Source organism: Rousettus aegyptiacus, unplaced genomic scaffold, assembly GCF_014176215.1.
Source record: "Rousettus aegyptiacus isolate mRouAeg1 unplaced genomic scaffold, mRouAeg1.p scaffold_m13_p_3, whole genome shotgun sequence".
Taxonomy (NCBI): Eukaryota; Metazoa; Chordata; class Mammalia; order Chiroptera; family Pteropodidae; genus Rousettus; species Rousettus aegyptiacus.
Genome location: NW_023416306.1, coordinates 96,755,060 through 96,773,668, shown reverse-complemented (window position 1 = coordinate 96,773,668; position 18,609 = coordinate 96,755,060). Strand labels below are relative to the sequence as shown.

Genomic DNA, 18,609 nt, shown 5'->3' with positions numbered 1-18,609 from the left:
GTTGTTGCGCCTCCCAGGCTACGGTCAGCAGAGTCCCAGGTGCAGAGCCCTGTGGGCGAGGCGGCGGCCAACTCCACCCCTTGGGAGGCCCCGCCCCCAGACCCGCCCCTCCCGCTGTGGCGTGGCGGGGCGCGGCGCAGCGCGGCGCGAGGCGGGGAGTGCGGGTGAGTCCAGTTTCCCTGCCGCCAGCTCTGTCCACGACTGGGCGGGGAGGCGGAGGATGGAAGCGGCATTATCCGCCACTACGTTCTATCTCGTTAGCAGCCCTGTGGCGGCAAAAACGATGGACCCGGAGCCTGTGGGCCGTGCGGAAGAAGGAGAAGCAGTAGCAACCTCGGGAGCTGCGGCCGCCGCGGCGTTCAGGGAGTCGGAGCGGCAGGTAGGTGAGGCCGAGGCCGGTACAGCCCAGCCTCCTCGCTGCCTTGTCCGCCAGCTGCCCTTTTGGCCTGCGGGCCTTCCGCCGAGCAGGCTGCCCCCCGGAGGTGCGTTTCGGGGTTCCTCCTCAAGTACTCTCGCCTCTGCTTGGAGGAAGGGACCTCTCACCAACCCCTCCTCTGGCAGCGCCGCGGACTCCGGGGCGGCCTCGGGTTTCTAGGGGTGATATTCCAGTTTCGGGTCTGCGAACGTGAGAAGGCAGGCGTGTCCCTGGAAAGGTGGCCTTCGTGGCTGGAATCCAGGTGACGGCGGCTTCAGTCACTTCTCAGACTCGTGCAGACGTCTGACCTGGCATCTCACTTTTTCTTAAGTAATAAAAAATAAGTGCTAAGTGTTCACAGGTTTTTTTCATTCCTTATAACTTCTGCGTGAGGTGGGCATTATCCCCATTTCACCTTAGTGAGGTAAACTAAGGCACAAGCAGCACTGTCACATAAAATGTAACCGAGCCTTATTGTAAATTTTACATTTTCTAGTAGCCACATTAAAATAAAAAAAAGTGAAATTAATTTTAATATGTTGTTTACCCAATTTATCAAAAAATTTTAACGTGTAATATGAAGTGAAATTAACATATTGTATTAACTTATTTTGTCAAAACATTTTAACATGCAATTAATATGAAAGTTATCAATGAAATATTTTACATTTTCTTTTTGGTACTAGTCTGAAATCCTGTATGTATTTTTCACTTACTGCATATCTTAGTTCGAAGCAGTCATATTTCAAGTGAGCATTAGCCACGTATGCCTGGTAGTTACTGATTCGAACAATGTCAGTTTAGAGAGTTAGGTGAGGTTTGGGGGTTTGTTTTGGATTTGATGGTCTGTAGTAGTTTAGGATCTTTGGCCAAGTCAAACTTATGAAGAAATTGCTTTAGGTGAAATCAGCTTTGGAGTATAGTTTTATCTAGTAAAAACCTCGAATTGCTCGTGTGTAGAAATCTTTCCACCCTGCTTGAGAATGAAACCTTTTCAGTAGGTTCATTTTTGAGACTTAACTACTTGAATGTTGGTAAGACATTTCCCCCAAACTACAGAGCCCCAGAGAATGCATTGTGCCTGAATGTGCTTATAGCTCTTACAGATCTAGTTTGCGTTTACAAAAACTTTTTCCGCATACTAGTCTTTATGTGGAATTTCCTGTTTTTTTGTTTTTTTGTTTTTTTCCTTCTACTTGAGGAGGAGGAAGATAACCTGTAAGAAGTAATTCAGGGACAATGCTAATTGATTAGGAAGCCACTTTTTAGTTGACACCTGTGGTTGACAGGTTCACTTGAACCTTTAAGTTTACAGTGCTTGATGTGTTTTCCATTTGATTTTTCCTTCTGTTACTATAATTGTTTTCATCACTACTTAAGCTTTGAATCTAATAGCAAAATAAACATACCCATATAATTGAGGAAAGGCTCTTTGTTTTGGTTCTGTGATATTATGTTATGTTCATATTCTTGGTTAAAAAAATAAGATAAACATTGAAACAGTAAAGAAGGCCCTAGAGCAAAAAGTAAAAAGTCATAGAATCCTCCCATCATCACCCATTCCTCACATTCACATTTTCCAAAAGTGAGTTTCTGGTGTCTTCTTTCTGGGATTTCCTATGCATATATAATCTTTCTTGTTAAACACAAATGGATTCATACTATACAAACTATTTTTCTGACTTCCCCTTCTTGCCCCCATTCACATTCCTGAAGCAGAAACATCTCTGGGAACCCCAGATCTAGGTGTAGGGGTATGACCACAGTAAGAGGGAAGAGGTCAGTGATGTGGAGACTTGGATGAAAGGATGCCATCCTGTACTCTTTCATTGGTTTTTCAGAACTGAGAAATCTCAAGTGCCATGTGGGGAAGGAAATAAGAGACAGGAGCTTGGGTCTTTGTTTAGAATTAGGCCTCAAACCAGGCCATCCAGCAGCTTTTCTGACTAGACTTTTAACCAGAATCTCAGCCTCAACATTATTAAAGGAGTTAAAATTTCACTACTGCTCATTTATTTAAAATTTCACTACTGCTCAGTACCTCTGCTACTGAGCACTTACGATGTGCTAGAAGTTATAGGCTAAAGGATTTAATAATGAAGGATACACACTGTGCCTACTTCTATGTTGCTAACTACCTAGTTGGGGAAGGTGTCACAGAATAAGTCCAAGTGTAGTACATGTTTTAAAGAAGTTCTGGGTACTGTGGGAGTATATAAAAAGAAAATTGCCATCGAAAATGCATTGAGGAACAAGATAAGCAGTATTACAGATTGAGTAACCATAAAATGTAATAAAATGTTAATGGACATTGCATCTCATAATTTCCTGGTGTTAGGGATCTGTCTTTTCAGATCTTTGGAGTTTGTTAAAATGGGATTTGTGTAATTGACAATAAAAATTTTGTTTTCAGATTTATTGTTAATCTGTAAAAATGAAACATTTGCAAAATTCAGAGAATAACTTTCATTTATAATTGTTGGAAATTTTGTACCAAATTATTTTCTGGTTAGTTTTACCCATCAATACCTCCCTTAACCTATGCCCCACCCCACCCCGAGTAGAGGTTGGAATCACATGTCATAGATTGTTTTTCACAGATTTTTTACTTGCCAGTCTGGTTACTTCTGATGAGGGATTGACAGATTTTAGCCTATGGGCCAGATTCCACCAACCACCAGTTTATATAAAGTTCAATTGGAACAAAGCCATTATGTATTGTCCATGGTTGCTTTCAAAGAGTTCGGTGGTTGTGACAGACACTATACCTGCAAAGCCTAAGATATTTCCTTTTTGGCCTTTACAGAAAAAGTTGGTTTACTCCTCAAGATGGTAAACCTTGGGTTTTACTGTATGAAAAATTAATATAAAAATTTAAAAAGAAAGCCCTTAAATAAATCTGTAATAAAAATATTTATATATGAAATGTGGTGATTGGAACAAATAAAATGCCATTTTTAATTACATATTATATATAGAGGATATTACTCAAAGTTCTGTTTATACTCAACTAACAGGTATTGTAATAAAAAATATGAATTGTGTTTCAGTCTTCCCTTTTGTAGATTTTTTTTTAACTGAAAAGAATATAGCTGAGTCAGTTAATGGAGATAGCACCTAAGTTTGTACTACTTGTTATGACCCAGACAAGAACGTTTTGATTTATTAAAATTGTCTAAGGAAGATAAAGTAGTTGACCCAATGAAAGACACCGCTTCTTCCTTTGTCTGTAACTTAGGAAAGAAAAATTAAGCCAATGAGAGGTTACCAGAGGGAGCAGTAAAAAGCTGCTTCTGTTCTGATGGGAGTGGAGTGGGAATGGAATGGAGCGTGGTGATGTACTGTGAAAGGTCTCAGCTCTATTCATTGACTGGAACTGTTGCTTTAGCATCAGATCCATACAGTTAGTATGATGAGATCTGAACCAGCTCCTCTGATTTTCCCTTGTCCATAAGGGGAGCCAGAAAGTCATGGGTGGGGTCGGGGGACATTGATGTCAAGACAACCGCAAACCAAACCTTCTATCAAGGGGAAAATGAGAGTGGATGGGAATGGCTCACTGTGCCTAGAGATTGGGGATGGAAGAAAGGTGCCCCGTGTGGGCCGAATGTTGTCCATTTTGTTTCTGGACACAATAAAATGGGGCTTGTCTTCCTTTATTAAGGGCTGGGGCTTTTTTTTTGAACCCTCAGGACAGATTAGAGAAAAATTGCAGTGTTTTTTTTTTTTTTCAGGTTAATCTGTAGATAGCCCATCTACCAACATTTTCATGATTTCAGTTTGCTATACAACAGTTACAGTTGCTGTCAGTGGACCACGTGTGCAGTGGAACAATACGTCTGTTATTTGGGTTGGATATACCTGGACTCAAATCCTAGCTAATGACTAAATTTACCTATGGAAGTGAGGGACAGAAAAAGAACCATATCTATATTCTAAGAAAGACCTTAGAAGATTAAGAGGAAAGCATGCAAAAAAATAGTTACTTAAACTGGCATAACTGAGCAATTCTAGTCCACTATTTTTATTAGTATAATCCTATCTCTATACATGCAGTTCAAAGAATGTTTCTAGTGATTGAACAACAGTTATGGCTTTAAATTATGTTTGGTTATATCTACAAAGAAGAATTCTTATAGAGGACAAAATTTTTGAACTCTGGACTATCTTAGAGAATCTCACTGACATGGATTCTAATCATGACAGTCCTATAGTCCTGTATCATTTTGCTTTGGTTTAATTTTAAAATGTAACCAGTAATACATGAACATATTCTCATCACGAAACCAAAACAGAAAAATGAAATACAGAAATGAATAGAAAGCTCTTTTGACTGCTTTCTTATCTGTACCCCCCATTTTTGCACCTATCCCCAGGAGTCACCACTGTTGCAAGATTTTTTTTTTTCCCACAATTATTTGTACTGGTCCTTCTTGAAAGCTTCAGGTAAGAAGATTCAATGAAGGCTTTCTTCAGAGTTTAAACTTGAGGCAGGGTGACAGGGAAGAAAAGCTCTTCATCTTCTTTCACCGTATGCACTTACTCTGAATTTGGCACACGGCTATGTGTGTGAGGTAAAACTAGTATTTATCTAGGAGTGGAATTTGGATGTAATTAGAATTCCATAGATTACATATTATAGTTTTAAAATTCATAAAATCTTTTTACTATCAGGAGAAGTCTGTTGTCACCTATATATGTCAACATGTCTTCATATATATTGCATTGGAATTGCTATAACTTGAAGTGTGGTGCTTGATTTCTTAGCTGTAGACTTAAGCAAAAGTTTAATTGGTTAAGTTCTATTTTTTTCACCTTGGTAGTGAGTATGTACATATTTGCTTTATTAAACTCTTTTGAAATGCTGTTGATACTCTTGTGATTGTTTTATTTTTAAAAACCATTTAAGGATTGGCTTGTGTTTCTTCATTCCCTAAAATGAAGCAACCCAGAATGTTTTTTTTTTTTGTTATATGAAAAAAAATTAATCTCAAAATTCTCATTTTCTTAATTTATTATTGACATTAGATGAGTAACGAAAGAGGCTTTGAAAATGTAGAACTGGGAGTCATTGGAAAAAAGAAGAAAGCCCCAAGGAGAGTCATCCACTTTGTTAGTGGTGAAACAATGGAAGAATACAGCACAGATGAAGATGAAGTTGATGGCCTGGAGAAGAAAGATGTTTTGCCTACTGTTGATCCTGTGCGTTTGATACTGGTGACCCTTTTGTCAGTGGGTTTTGTTTTGATTGATGTGTTTCCCCTTTAACATTGAATGGAAGGAGACATTTGAGATTATATTCCGATTATAAAATTATGCATTATCTACCAAAAATTATGATTTTGGTAGAAAACAATATTTTTATACAATATGGGTGGAAATATTTCCTGCATTTCAGTAGCATGAGTAGTTTTTGAGTGTCAGAGTTCTATGTCAGTGTGGATAGGTTTCAAGATTTATCTTACTAGAGTGCTTGACTTCCAGTCTCTTTGAATTAACTATATTACCATTATAGTTTCCACCCAAAATTTAGAGTTGTCAATTCTTTTTATAAGTTCTGATTAGAAGATAGGCATGTACAGTTCTTAATTTTATATGCCTCACTAGCTTAATTTAAGAATTTTTAACATAAAAGATGTGACTATAAAATCATAAAACTAGCAGTATATTTTTAAAAATGTAATGTTGCCCTTCCGAGGCATTTTAAGAGTTCACTTGATCAAATACTGACTGCTTTTCTAACAGGTACTGTTTTAGGCACTGGTGATAACAGTAATGGGCAGTGTGAATTTCTGCTCTTATATGGTAGTGGACAGACAGGCAATAAACAAATATATACTGTAATTATCAGACTATGAAAGTGCTATGAAGAAAATTAAAGTAGCAGGATAGAGAATTATTAATTTATATTTGGTTTTTAAAATGTTATTACCAGTTTGTCATCAGATTTGGCTCTGAATAAATTTTGGTTGTTAAAAAGGAATCAGATCCAGATTCCCTACTATAGAAAATATTCAAAGGACTGTGCAATATACTCTGAAGGCAATTCCAAATCCTGCAGAATATTGCAGAAGTGTTTCATGCAGTGGAAGAATGATTGGGATAAAGGTCTGTCTTTTAAATTACTTTGTAGGGGTTCTTATTTGTCTGTATAAATTTGTATGCATATTTATGTTTTAAAAAATCATTGTCTCAAAAATTGCCCTCTTTACATAGACACTAGTAATAAAGGATTGCGTAGAAAAAAATGCATGCTAAATACTTCCCTAAAGATGTCTTCTGTTTTTAAAACTTTATTGAGATATAGTTCGCATACGTTAGTTTAGGCTTTCTTCTTTCTTAAATAGCTATGAATTTCTTCTTAATTTTTAAGCAGTGCTTTAGTTGCAGGTCATAAGTTTTTGTATGTTACATCTTCATTTTCATTCCTCTCAAGTTAACTTTTTCCCTTTGATTTTTTTCTTTGACCTGTTATTTAAGAGTATGTTGTTTACTTACCACATGTTTGTGAGTTTCCCCACATTTTTTTCTGTTATTGATTTCTAATTTCACTCTTTTGTGGTTGGAGAACATACTTTATATTTTTCTGTCCTTTTAAATTTATTGAGGATTGTTTTGTGGCCTAGCTTGTGGTCTGTCTTGGAGATTGTTCTGTATGTACTTGAGAAGGATGTATATTCTGTTTGTGGTTAGGTTGAGTATTATTCTATTGATGTCTGTTAGGTCTGCTTAATTTATAGTGTTGTTCAAGTCTTCTGTTTCCTTGTTGATCTTCTGTTTAATTGTCCTATTCATTATTGAAAATGGAATATTGAAGCCATCAACTATTGTTGAATTGTCTATTTTGCCTTTCATTTGTCAGTTTTTGTTCTGTTGAGCCCCTCTATTAGACTCTTTCATTTCAGTTATTATACCGTTCAACTCTGGACTTCTGTTTTATAATTTCTAAGTCTTTATTGAGATTATCTATTTGAAGCAACATTGTTATCATAACTTCTTTTATTTCTTTAATTATGGTTTCTTTAGTTCTTTGAACATATTTATGAGGCTACTTTGAAGTTTTTTCTGTTAAATCCAACATCTGGTCATTCTCACAAGTAGTTTCTCTTGCCTGTTCCTTTTACTGTGTATGAGTTATACTTTTTTTTTTTTATGTCTCAATATTTTGTTGGAAACTGGACATTTTAGATATTTAGTATGAGCATTGGGTACTGCCCCCACCCTGCTCCCAGGGTCTTGACATTGTTATTTGCTTGTAGATTTGTTTAGTGACTGCAGGATTAGTTCTCTGCTGTAAACTAGCTGGCCTCTAGTTTCACCTGTATCTTCATCGAATCTAAGAATTTTCTCCCTGTTATCATTCATCACAGTCTCCACTGATTTTGAGAGCATCTTTGGCTTGGACATTTCCACCTCTGCTGCCAATGAAGTCAGTTCATCTGGAAAGAGATTAGGAGCTATGTTTTATGGCCTTCTTTTTCCCCTCGGCAAAATTTATTAATCAGAGCTTTGAAGTTGTGGGGTAGGGAAAGTGGTACATTTCTCTCTGAGTGACACCTCTACTTCAGGAGCTGAGTACTCAGTAGAGGAGGGGAGCAGTAGCCTTTGGTCTTGTTGGCTCACCTCTTTTGCGTGGAGCCACTGCCTTTTGAGCTGGGGAAAGGGTGATTAGTGCACTAGTATTCTCGTATTCTCATTGGCACCATTCCTGAGGCAGAGCCTCCATTTCGTCAGTGGGGGCTGATGGAGGAAGGGAGCCCCTACCTGTTAACTGTACTCACCTGAAACTTAGTAATAGGCCACTTGTGGGCAGGATGAGAAATGCTGATTGATGTTCTGTTCTTCCAGGAAGAAAGCCCACTGATTGGGAGCTGCGGGTAGACGAAGTCATGTATTCTTGTCAGTACAAGTCTGGAGTTGAGTTTCTACCTCACTTGGCTGAAAAGGCAGTGGGAGGGAGTGATCTTGGTTCAGTTATCATGGACTCTTGCTTCTCTTATCCAATTTTATATATTTTCTTGAGTAAACGTTTTTTCATTTGTGGTATGCCTTGAGGAATATTTCCAGAGGCTTTAGGTGTTTTTGATAATTTTCACCAGTTTTACTGGGAAGTGGGTCCACAGAATTTCTCATGCTGTTTTGCTGGAAGTAAATATCCACTCTTAAAATCTTTGATACCTTGTATATAGTTGTTACCGTTAAAATTTATTTGAATTCTTAGGCTTAAACTAACAGGGCAATAAGAAACCTGTCTAATGTACCCTCACTGGGAGGCAATGTGAGTGGTCAGAAGCTCGGGTTTTTCTGACTCAATCCTGTGATAGTCACTGTGCTTTGACAGAAATTTAACTCTCATTGCACTTCAGGTTCCATAATTATTTAAAAAAAGATAACATTTGCCTCGTCTATATTCAGAGTTGTTTTTGAAAATTAAATGAGACAGTACATATGAAAACATTGAAAATGACTACGAACTATATGCAGGTAAGGTAGTATAATAGTTAACAAAGCAGATATAATAGGTAGTACAAGAAATCTTATTCAAGGGGCAATTTTAGAATCCATTGGAATTTGAACAGCCATGACTAATTTAAAAATTTTCTCTATAGTTTTTACTCAAGCTTCATTTTAGAGTTTATGAAATTAACTTGTTCGATGGCTCCATTCCTAGAATAGTCATTCTCGAATTTTAAAGTTATGTTTTTCTTGGTGGTAGTTCATGTCTTCCAGACTACAGTGATTTTTAGGCAAATAAGACCTGCAATCATAGTACATGTTAATGTAATATAGCATAATGTATAATAGACATTTCATATATTATTAATGTTATATTTAATATTATATTAATATATGAGTTTCCAGTAGGAAACTTATACACTCAGCCTGAAGTCGACAGCTGACATTTTTCTTCTAAATAAAAGTTTCACAAAAAAAATCTAGTACGATTCATGAAGAATTTATAATTAGCAAATAGGAGTATCCCTGTTAACCAAGTGAAGAAGACTAAACAATAGCAATTAAATCTTTTGCTAAAAGAGGTACAATTTATTTATTTATTTTTTTGGCATTTTTCATTGCTGCCTGAACTACAGATGTCTTCATCTGGTTTATTATTTTTACATATGTTAATATCAGTCACTATTTTTCTTTAAGTCTATAGCTTAATATGGACTTCTGGTCATAAAGAAATTTAAAATAATTTTTTTCTTTCTAAATAAGTATTTTTTTCTTTGAGGGAAATTTCAAACATTAATAAACGCATTATAGTTTACTTCAGCCCTGAGGATTTGTCCTCTGTATCTATTTTTGGCCAGAATTAATTTCCATTGTAATTTCCATTAAAAAAAAGATTTTTAAAGCTTACAGCAAACCAGACTCCCTCCTGCATAACTTTTCCATTTTTTTTCTGGCAAAATAATCACATCTTAAATGCCGTTAGAGAGCTACCACTTGTATATTTAACTTTTTAAAAGTCTTAGGTAGAATTTAATAACACATTAGATTGCAAGAACTTTAACTGTAAAATGTGTTTTCCTCTCTCATACTTCTCTCGCAACATCCATCAGTTTTTTAAAAAATTGGGATAAGAACACTTAACGTGAGAACTCAACAAAATTTTAAATGTACAATATAGCATTGTTAGCTATCGGCACAATGTGATAAAACAGATCACTAGAACTTACTCATCTTGTATTACTGAAACTTTGTACCCACTGAATGAACAACTCCCCCTTTCCCCCCTTTCCCTTGTGTCTGGAAACCACTGTTCAACTCTGCTTTTATGTGTTGGATTATTTTAGATACTCATATGAGTGGGTATTTGTCCAGCTGTGACTGGCTCATGTCACTTAGCACAGTATCCTGAAGCTTCATCCATGTTGTTGCATTTGTCAGGATTTCTTTTTTTTTAAAGGCTGAATAATATTCAATGTATGCGTATACCACATTTTCTTTATTCATTCGTCAATGGATGTTAGGTTGTTTCCACATCTTGGCTATTGTGAATAATGCTACAGTGAAGATGGAAATAGAATACTTCCTTAAGATCTTGATTTCAGTTCTTTTTGATAAACACCCAGAAATGAGATTGCCACGTTGTATGGTATTTCTATTTTTAGTTTTTTGAGGAACCTTTATAATGTTTTCCATAATGGCAGCACCATTTTACATTCCCACAAACAGTGCACAAGGGCTCCAATTTTTCTACATCCTCAACAACACTTTTTATCTTATTTGTTTGTTTTGTTTTGGTAATAGCTATTCTAGCAAATGTTAATAACTGAAGACAAACCTGGCTTCCTTAATGCGAAGAGCAGACTTTCCATTTTCTGTTTGCTTCTAATGCATTATAAATCCGATAGGACAAAGGAATTTTGAAAAGATATTATCCTGTATTTACATAGTAGATTTGTAAAACAGACCCAATTAAGGAAAAAAAAAAAAAAAAGCTCGACATTTAAAATAAAGATTTAAGAATACTACTCCTAGCATATACTTGATAGAAAATAAGAAATGGAGACTTAGGGGTTTTTTTATATTATGGTAATTCTTTCCCTTAAGATTTTGCCTTAGATATGCCTTAAGAATAAACATATTTCCTGTAATTCCTGTACCCTTTGATTTAGTTTTGATTAGGGTTCCTCAAATACGTGTATATACATAGATATTTTAAAAATTTGATTATGCACATAATTGTTATCTATATAAATGGGCTAATGCCTTTTGTAATATAGTCAGAACTTAAAATTATCTGGGCTCATTTTTCAACCGCCAGATTTTAAAAAGGAAAAGGATAATGTGTTGTAATGAGGCTACTAGCAAACGGACAATCTCATTCATTGCTGCCGAATGTATATTGGTAAATTTTCTGATGTAAAGTTTTGGAGTATGGAGGAAGAGCTTTCCAAATGATTAATTTTTGGCCTAGTTTTTTTCACCATTACGAAGTTAAGCATTTGGGAAATATGCTTAATATTTTATTGTAGTAAATGGGGAAAACAGGATAGAGAAAGTATAACAATGTTTTAAAACATGCTCAGGGAAAAATATACTAATATATGTTAATGATAATTATGGGAGGTTGAAAAATAGGTGACTTAAATTTTCTTTATACTTTGCTCCATTTTCTAAGTGTTCTATAATAAACAGCCATTGCTTTTATAACCTAAAAGTAAGTTTAAAAACAAAAGTAAAAGGTAGCAAGTCTTAATATAAGGAAGAGATGTATACTTACATTTTTAGAGATGAAAAAGTGCATCAACTTGAGTTCGTATCATAAATTGGAAGTCTTGAAGACCCAAGATCTCATCCCAGTTCTCCTATTACTGGGATGATAATAGTGGTAGTGATGCTGGCAGTGGTGGCTGGGTTCCATTGTAGGCTCTTGAGCCATCTGTCCTTTTGATTCAGTAAGGTCAGTGTTTAAACAAAGAGCACTATAAATTCATTCTGTGTAACTGTGTGTGATAATGATAGATGATATTCAGGAATCTTGATCCAGTTTCTCAGCTCTGGAGCAAGCTTGACTCTTTGGTAGTCATAGCCTAGATATTAGAATTATTCTCTTTAGAAAAAATGCCCGGAGAATTAGTCCACTGAGAAATATATCCTTTCCTCCAAAAGCATGCTTAGTATTTTTCCGTATAGTCCTTTTCTGTACTATTTATACTTTTTCAGCCTTATCATTTTCTGTGTGTTATAGAAATTGGTTTCATTCTTTATATTTCTGCACTGTTCATTTACTGTAAAAAAACATAAGGTAAACTCTAAGATCAGAGTATCCTAAGCAGAGCCCCGAAAATAACCCTTATACCCACATAAAGGATGCCTCTTGCTCTAAATATAGAATGTATAGCAGATTTGATCAAGGCGTCAGAAATATATAGTATCTTCTTAGTTGAATGTATTTCTTTGCTTAGACATTCATTCCTGGGTAAATAGAGACTAAGGAGCTACCTTACTGTGTGTCTTCTCAGGTGTACTAACACAGAAATTGGCATACCTGCTTTTCATGTTTCCTACTCTCTGCTTTAGCACATAATGCTAACTTGGTACAACTTTATTTTTTAAACTAACTTGAATAAAAAGAAGTTGATAAGACGGATTGTGGTCACTCAAGATGACTTTGAAAACCCTTAGGTAAAAAAATTACCCTCCTTTAACCAGGAAGAAAAGGAAGTAGCATTAACATTGGCAACCTGATCAGCTTTAGATATCAGAAAAGAAAGATACTTCCATTTCACCAACAGAAAAAAGAATTGTTTTCAGTGTCTACAGATTTTAGTCTTACAGATATTCTTGCATTGGCCTTTTAATGCCCTTATAATCATTAACGTATCTTAGCTAAGACTATGGGCAAGTTTATCTTTTTCTCCCCTCCCTGGGACCAGTATTGAAACAATTATTTATTTGATTGGTTAAGGCTCTATTCTATGTTTTCTTTTAAAACAAAAATATTAGGGCAATGAAGCATGCTTTTATTACCGACTTTATCTATAGATGCAAACTGTCATCTATGTGGCAAGCTTCACAAAAGTATCCTGTGGACTTAGAGCACCAGATTAACTATGGAGATGTGCAATGTAGACTGCATTCTGCCAGTGGTCCTGGCCTACCCAGTATACACTAAACTTCTCTTGGGTTATATAGTCTAATCCCTTTATAATTCTTAAACAAAAAAACTGATTTTTGCCACTTACTGGTCACTTATTTCCCCACTAATAGTGTTCATTTGATATGCTATTCTGCTTGATTTCTCTGAATCTTGATTTCCCCATCATACCTTAAATGTTTTGTTTTATATGATTTCTTAATGTTCCTTTCCATTGACTGCATACTTTCTCTGATGTGCTTATAAACAATAGAGACAAAACAACATGAGAGGAGCAAGGCTGGCTCTGAATTCTCATTCTTAAATAACTAAGGCTGTGACTGAATGACTCCATTTCAGTGGCTGCTGCTTTTTTTGGTTATTCCATGGGCTTAAGGTGATGGTAGTTATATGGGTGAATGTAAAATATCTTTGTGGAATTCTAGCTATAAACATTTACATTTTTTATTGGATCATAGTCTATTTGTAGCATTATCTATAGAATATTCTATGTGCCCACCAAGTATTGACTACTTCATTCTGGTCTAAATATATAGAATGAGTTTAGGTATGAATGTTGATAACCTGATTTCTTATTGCAGACAAAACTTACCTGGGGCCCTTACTTATGGTTTTACATGCTTCGTGCTGCCACATCAACCCTCTCAGGTATCATTTCTCTGTATGAATATTATGCAACTACTATAATATGCTCCAGGAGTTTTGCCAAATTGAGTGTTTCAAAAATGAAGGAGAAACAATAGGGAGTTAATCACTCTCAAGCTGGCTAGCATTGAAAGGAATTAATCTAACTTGTACTTCACCTTAAAACATTCTTCAGCTTCTGGTTGTGTGTGTGTTTTTAAACACTGAAAATGGCTATATTTAGATAACGATTTTCATATTCTTGAATATTTTCTGTTAGCAACTATTTTGTTATTTTATCATTTGATTTCTTACTGATTTTGTTATTCGGTTTGACTGCTTATTCTAAAGCCTGTAGTTAGAATTTATTTTCTTTTTTAAATATTTCATTTCTTGAGATAGAACTAAGTCTTATTTGAAAGAAATTAATTACCAACGTATGACTTAATCATGCTAACTTTAAGATTAGGTTTTAAATCATAGTTTTCCTCTCTTTCCAACTTTCATTCCCTCATAGCTTCTATCACTTTCTGCTTTTTATTAGATCTAATTTCGAATAGTAATTCATTCAACAACATTTACTGAGCACTCGGTATATGCTAGACAGTCTGGTGTAATGAAAAGAACATGAGCTTTACATTCAGACCTGGATTGAATTTTGGATCAGCTTTGTCAGCTTGCCAAATTCTTCAGCCTCTGTGAGTCTAACCTTTCACAGTGCCTGGTATGTGGCAGGCACTCAGTGAATGTTATAGTACAAGTCATTCCTCTCCTCCAGCCCAGTGGTATTCCAGTGCTCTAAGAGTATACTTTTTTTGTTTTGTTTTGTTTTTAAGAAATAGACCTGTAACAAATAATACCTGGTGATAAGTGTTATTGGGAGTATTATAGGGAGCCTGTAAGGAACTATAAGTACTTCTTGGGGCAATCAGGAATTATACAGAAGAGACTACTGAATGTTCATAATCTCTCTGAGGGGAGGGACTACCTAACTTTTGTAATTCAATGTGCCTTGCACATAGAAAGTGCTCAAGAAATGTTTATGGAATTGTATAAACTTTTTAACTTTCATATCTTTAGTGTGTGACTTTCTTGGAGAGAAGATTGCATCTGTTTTGGGCATTAGCACCCCAAAATACCAATATGCCATTGATGAGTATTACCGAATGAAGAAAGAGGTATGTCTCCTTTTTACATTTTCTTGATTTAGTTTGGTTTGCAGTGGGCTTGATGGGTTGTATAATGAACACATGTATCCTCTAGGTACCCAAAAGAGCTCCCTTACACTAGGCATTTTATTCCAGAGTCATTAATTTCTTTATCAGATTAGGATATAGAATTTTTTAATACTGAAATTTCCCTAGGATCTATGTGTAAAATTATGCTACATTCCATTGTGCTAGGTGCTATGGGAGAGATGCCTTATATATGTTATTAATCTTCACACCTCCTTCTGGATTATTATTCCAATTTTAAGATGAGGAAACAAAACCCAGTCTTTGTACTTAGGACACATAGATTGTATGTAGAAGTAGAATGAGTTTGACAAAGAGAAAATTACAAGTACTAGAAGCGTGTGTCAATTGTTGAGGCACAAAGATGTGAGGCAGTTCTGTCTGTAGTGAGGTCTTAGGGTAGGGGTGAAAAGAGTTTAGCCTTAAATGGTGAGAGAGCTATAGCACTTAAGAGCAGGGGCCCAAGAACCAAAGGGTCTGAATTCAAATTCTGGCTCGGCCACTTCTAACTTTGTACCTTAGGCTAGATACCTAACCTCCAAAAGCCTTAGTTTCCTCATCTTTATAATGAGGAAAATTGCAGCACCCATGCACAGGGGTTGCTCTAAGGATTAAATAAGTTAATATGTAAAATACAACACCTATTATTTATTGGCGAACATGAAATAAATATTAGAATCTTTTATTCTTTCAGCAAATGAGGGCAATTCAGATAAAGTTAGAATGTAGAGGCATGAAGATACGTTGTGTTCAGGGAGATGGAAAGAATACTACTGTATTGTCACTGGAGCGCAGAGAGTACAATGGGCAGGCTAGAGATGAATCTGGAAAGATCAGCTGACTTTACGCGGTTTTTCAAAAATGTTTGATGAACGGGTATTTCTAGTAACATGACCAGCCTTGTTTAAAGCCTCACTGCCACTTTGTGATGGTGGTAATGGCCTCCCTAAATAGTCTTTCTCATTCACTTTCAAGCAAACTCTAGATTAATCTTCCTGATGGGTTACTCATTCTCTACTGTCTACTCATACTGCAGGGACCAATACAAATGCCATCTCCTCCTTCTGGGACTAGAAGTTATTTACCTTTTTAAATCTCTATAGTACATTTTTTGTCTTCATGCTCTTTTTACGTTTTAATTTTCTTCCTAGACTGTAAACTTTTTGAGGCTACCTTATCTGTATACCAAGTTCTTATGGGAACACTAACCATGCTACGCCATTTAGTGTAGCATGGTTAGTGTTCCCATAAGAACTTGAATGGACCAACACCTTATAATTGAAGTGATATAGTATTAGCTAATTTTTAAATTTAGATTAGAATCTGAAAAGATATAGCCTGTCAAATTTAAACATGCTGTACTATGTTTTAAAAATAATGTCACTTTTCTTAAAATTTCATACAATAGTTTTCATTTCAATTTGGAAATGGGGAAGTATGTCTTAATTAGACTGAATTGGACATGATACTGTTTTGGTAAAAAAAAAAAAAAAAAGCAAGCTGTTGAAAATGAGGGAACAAGTACTATTCCTTTGGGGCATTTCTATTTCAATTATTCTTGATATTTCTTCTTTTTAGGAAGAAGAAGACGACTACGAAAACAGGATGTCTGAAGAAGCAGAAAGACAATACCAGCAGAATAAGCTACAGGCTGATTCCATTGTTCAGACAGATCAGCCAGAAACAGTAGTATCCACTTCCTTTGTGAATCTCAATTTTGAAATGGAGGAAGATTGTGAAGTAATAACAGAAAGCAAACAAAATCCAGTCTCTGTCCCACCATAGAATGAAATGACTATCAAACTTTAAACTCTAAGGTGGTTTTTATACCAGGAACTTTCACATTCTCTATTCAGTGGGACTTTAAATACAGTTATTTATATTTTAAATTATCTGGAAAGGGAAAAATGTTTCTTTATTCTTAGCTCTATTTAGCAAAAGTCATATCTGAAATTAGGAATATTTGTACCATGCTTTTATTGTGTGTCATATTAGTGCTTTGGTTTTAAAATCTTTTTAAAAGTTGACATTTTAGAGCCCTGCCAATCAAGAGTTAAATTCAAGGTTGTCTGCGTTTGTAAGAAAAAAAAATAGGTAAGTTGCTGATTAAGGCTGATTGGACTGATAATCCTATTCTGATTAAAATGAGTTTTTCCCCTAGGTTTTCTCATGATATGTCTTACATTTATATATCTAACCATTAATTTCATAATTAAGGATGGTTCACTGAGTATAATAAAAAGAACAAGATAAAAGCATTTTGAATTTTCTTTCCTTGAGAATCACTATTTTAAGGAAAGGTATTGAGTTTATAACACCAAGTATTAAGATGGGCTTCTATTTTTTTAAAGTAGGTTACTTAATCTTGTATTTTCAGTAGTTATTCAAATTCACTGCTTTAAACATGTTAAAAACACTACTGAATGAATTAATGTATTTGTATTCAATGGGTAATAATACCTGTTTTCTACATGGTATGCTAGTTGCGTCACTCATTCAGCCCTCAGTGCCTCCTATGGGTCAGATAGTTGTGGGGAGGAGGGTAGAACTGGGGGACAGATGAAGACTTAACCCTTTAGGGGCTCACTGTTAAATGTTGTTCAAGGTGTGGTGGTAGCATAATTAAGGTATTTCTCATTCAGCACTTTAAAATAGCAGTAGTTTCCTTGACCCGGGTTGGCCATCTCTCTACCCACTGTGCTATTAGCCAACCTTCCAACAGTATAGATAGGATAAACTAATTTTGAAAATATTCTTAAATATGTTTAGAATCTTATGAGGTATCTGTATGACTTCGCTTTATACCTAATGTGGGTAAGAATGTGCAGCATATTTCAGATAATGCTGCTCTTAAAAGCCTTTTCACAAACTTAGAGCTTTGAGAGATTGTCTATAGCCTTCTAAACAGCATTAAGCTTTCAATCTTAAATGTATATTAAATACAAAGAAACTCACAACAGGTACAGTTGGCCTATTATGGAACACTTATTAATGAACGTGAACATCTGGCCACTAAGTTCAGTTCTTTAACCAAAATTTGCAGGATTCATGAAAGGTAATTCTTCATTAGGAGTCTTTGGAGTCATGGTATTGTGGTTCTTGGCATATGATGCGAATCTTTTTAGTCATCGGTGTAAACTATATAATTTAGTACTTCAAGGATTAATTATCAGAGTATGTAATTAATGTCACCATAAATTAGTTTGCCAATAGCTCTAAAATATGTTAACTAGACATCGTCCCTCTAATTTGTTTTTAACTTCATTTGAGATAGTACCTCCAACTCAGATGTTTGGTTATCCATGGAGGCATGCATATCGAAAGGTGATCTGAATCTTCTCTCCCTAGAGCTACTAGATCTAAAAGAAAACTAGAAACTTTTCTGATTGTAGTATAAGGAAGAGAATGACTTATGAACGTATTATATTTCTTGAATTTTACTTTCTCTACTTGTCAAACAGTGGCCAGTTTGTAATGTTTATTATAGTGATTCACTGTGCCTTAAATTTTTATATTTTTATTTATGCAAACTAAAATTTTCCCATAAATGCATTAAATTGTTTTGTCTTATTTTTAAGCCTCTTTCAGTTTTTCTTCCTTTCAACCCTCTTAATATTTACCATCTCTCTGGATCATAGTTGATAAAATTCTATCTTCTAATCTTTCATTTTGTTAAATCATAACAGTATAATTGAGAACCTTCACAGTGAATTAACAAAATGGAG

General features: G+C 35.4%; 1 protein-coding gene across 2 annotated transcripts; it reads left to right on the top strand.

The window, feature by feature from the left end:
• Nucleotides 1-130: 130 nt before the first annotated feature.
• FAM177A1 (family with sequence similarity 177 member A1) lies at nucleotides 131-18,456 on the top strand. Of its 2 annotated transcripts, XM_036239122.1 has the most exons (6): nucleotides 131-164; nucleotides 262-379; nucleotides 5,444-5,617; nucleotides 13,607-13,673; nucleotides 14,730-14,827; nucleotides 16,463-18,456. In XM_036239122.1, exons 2-6 carry the CDS (start codon nucleotides 284-286, stop codon nucleotides 16,667-16,669), a joined length of 642 nt encoding a protein of 213 aa, XP_036095015.1. In that variant the 5' UTR covers nucleotides 131-164; nucleotides 262-283; the 3' UTR covers nucleotides 16,670-18,456. The 2 variants fall into 2 exon arrangements, with proteins under 2 accessions (XP_036095015.1, XP_016007574.2); XM_016152088.2 differs by lacking the exon at nucleotides 131-164 and having other exon boundaries at nucleotides 171-379.
• The last annotated feature ends 153 nt before the right edge of the window (nucleotides 18,457-18,609 follow it).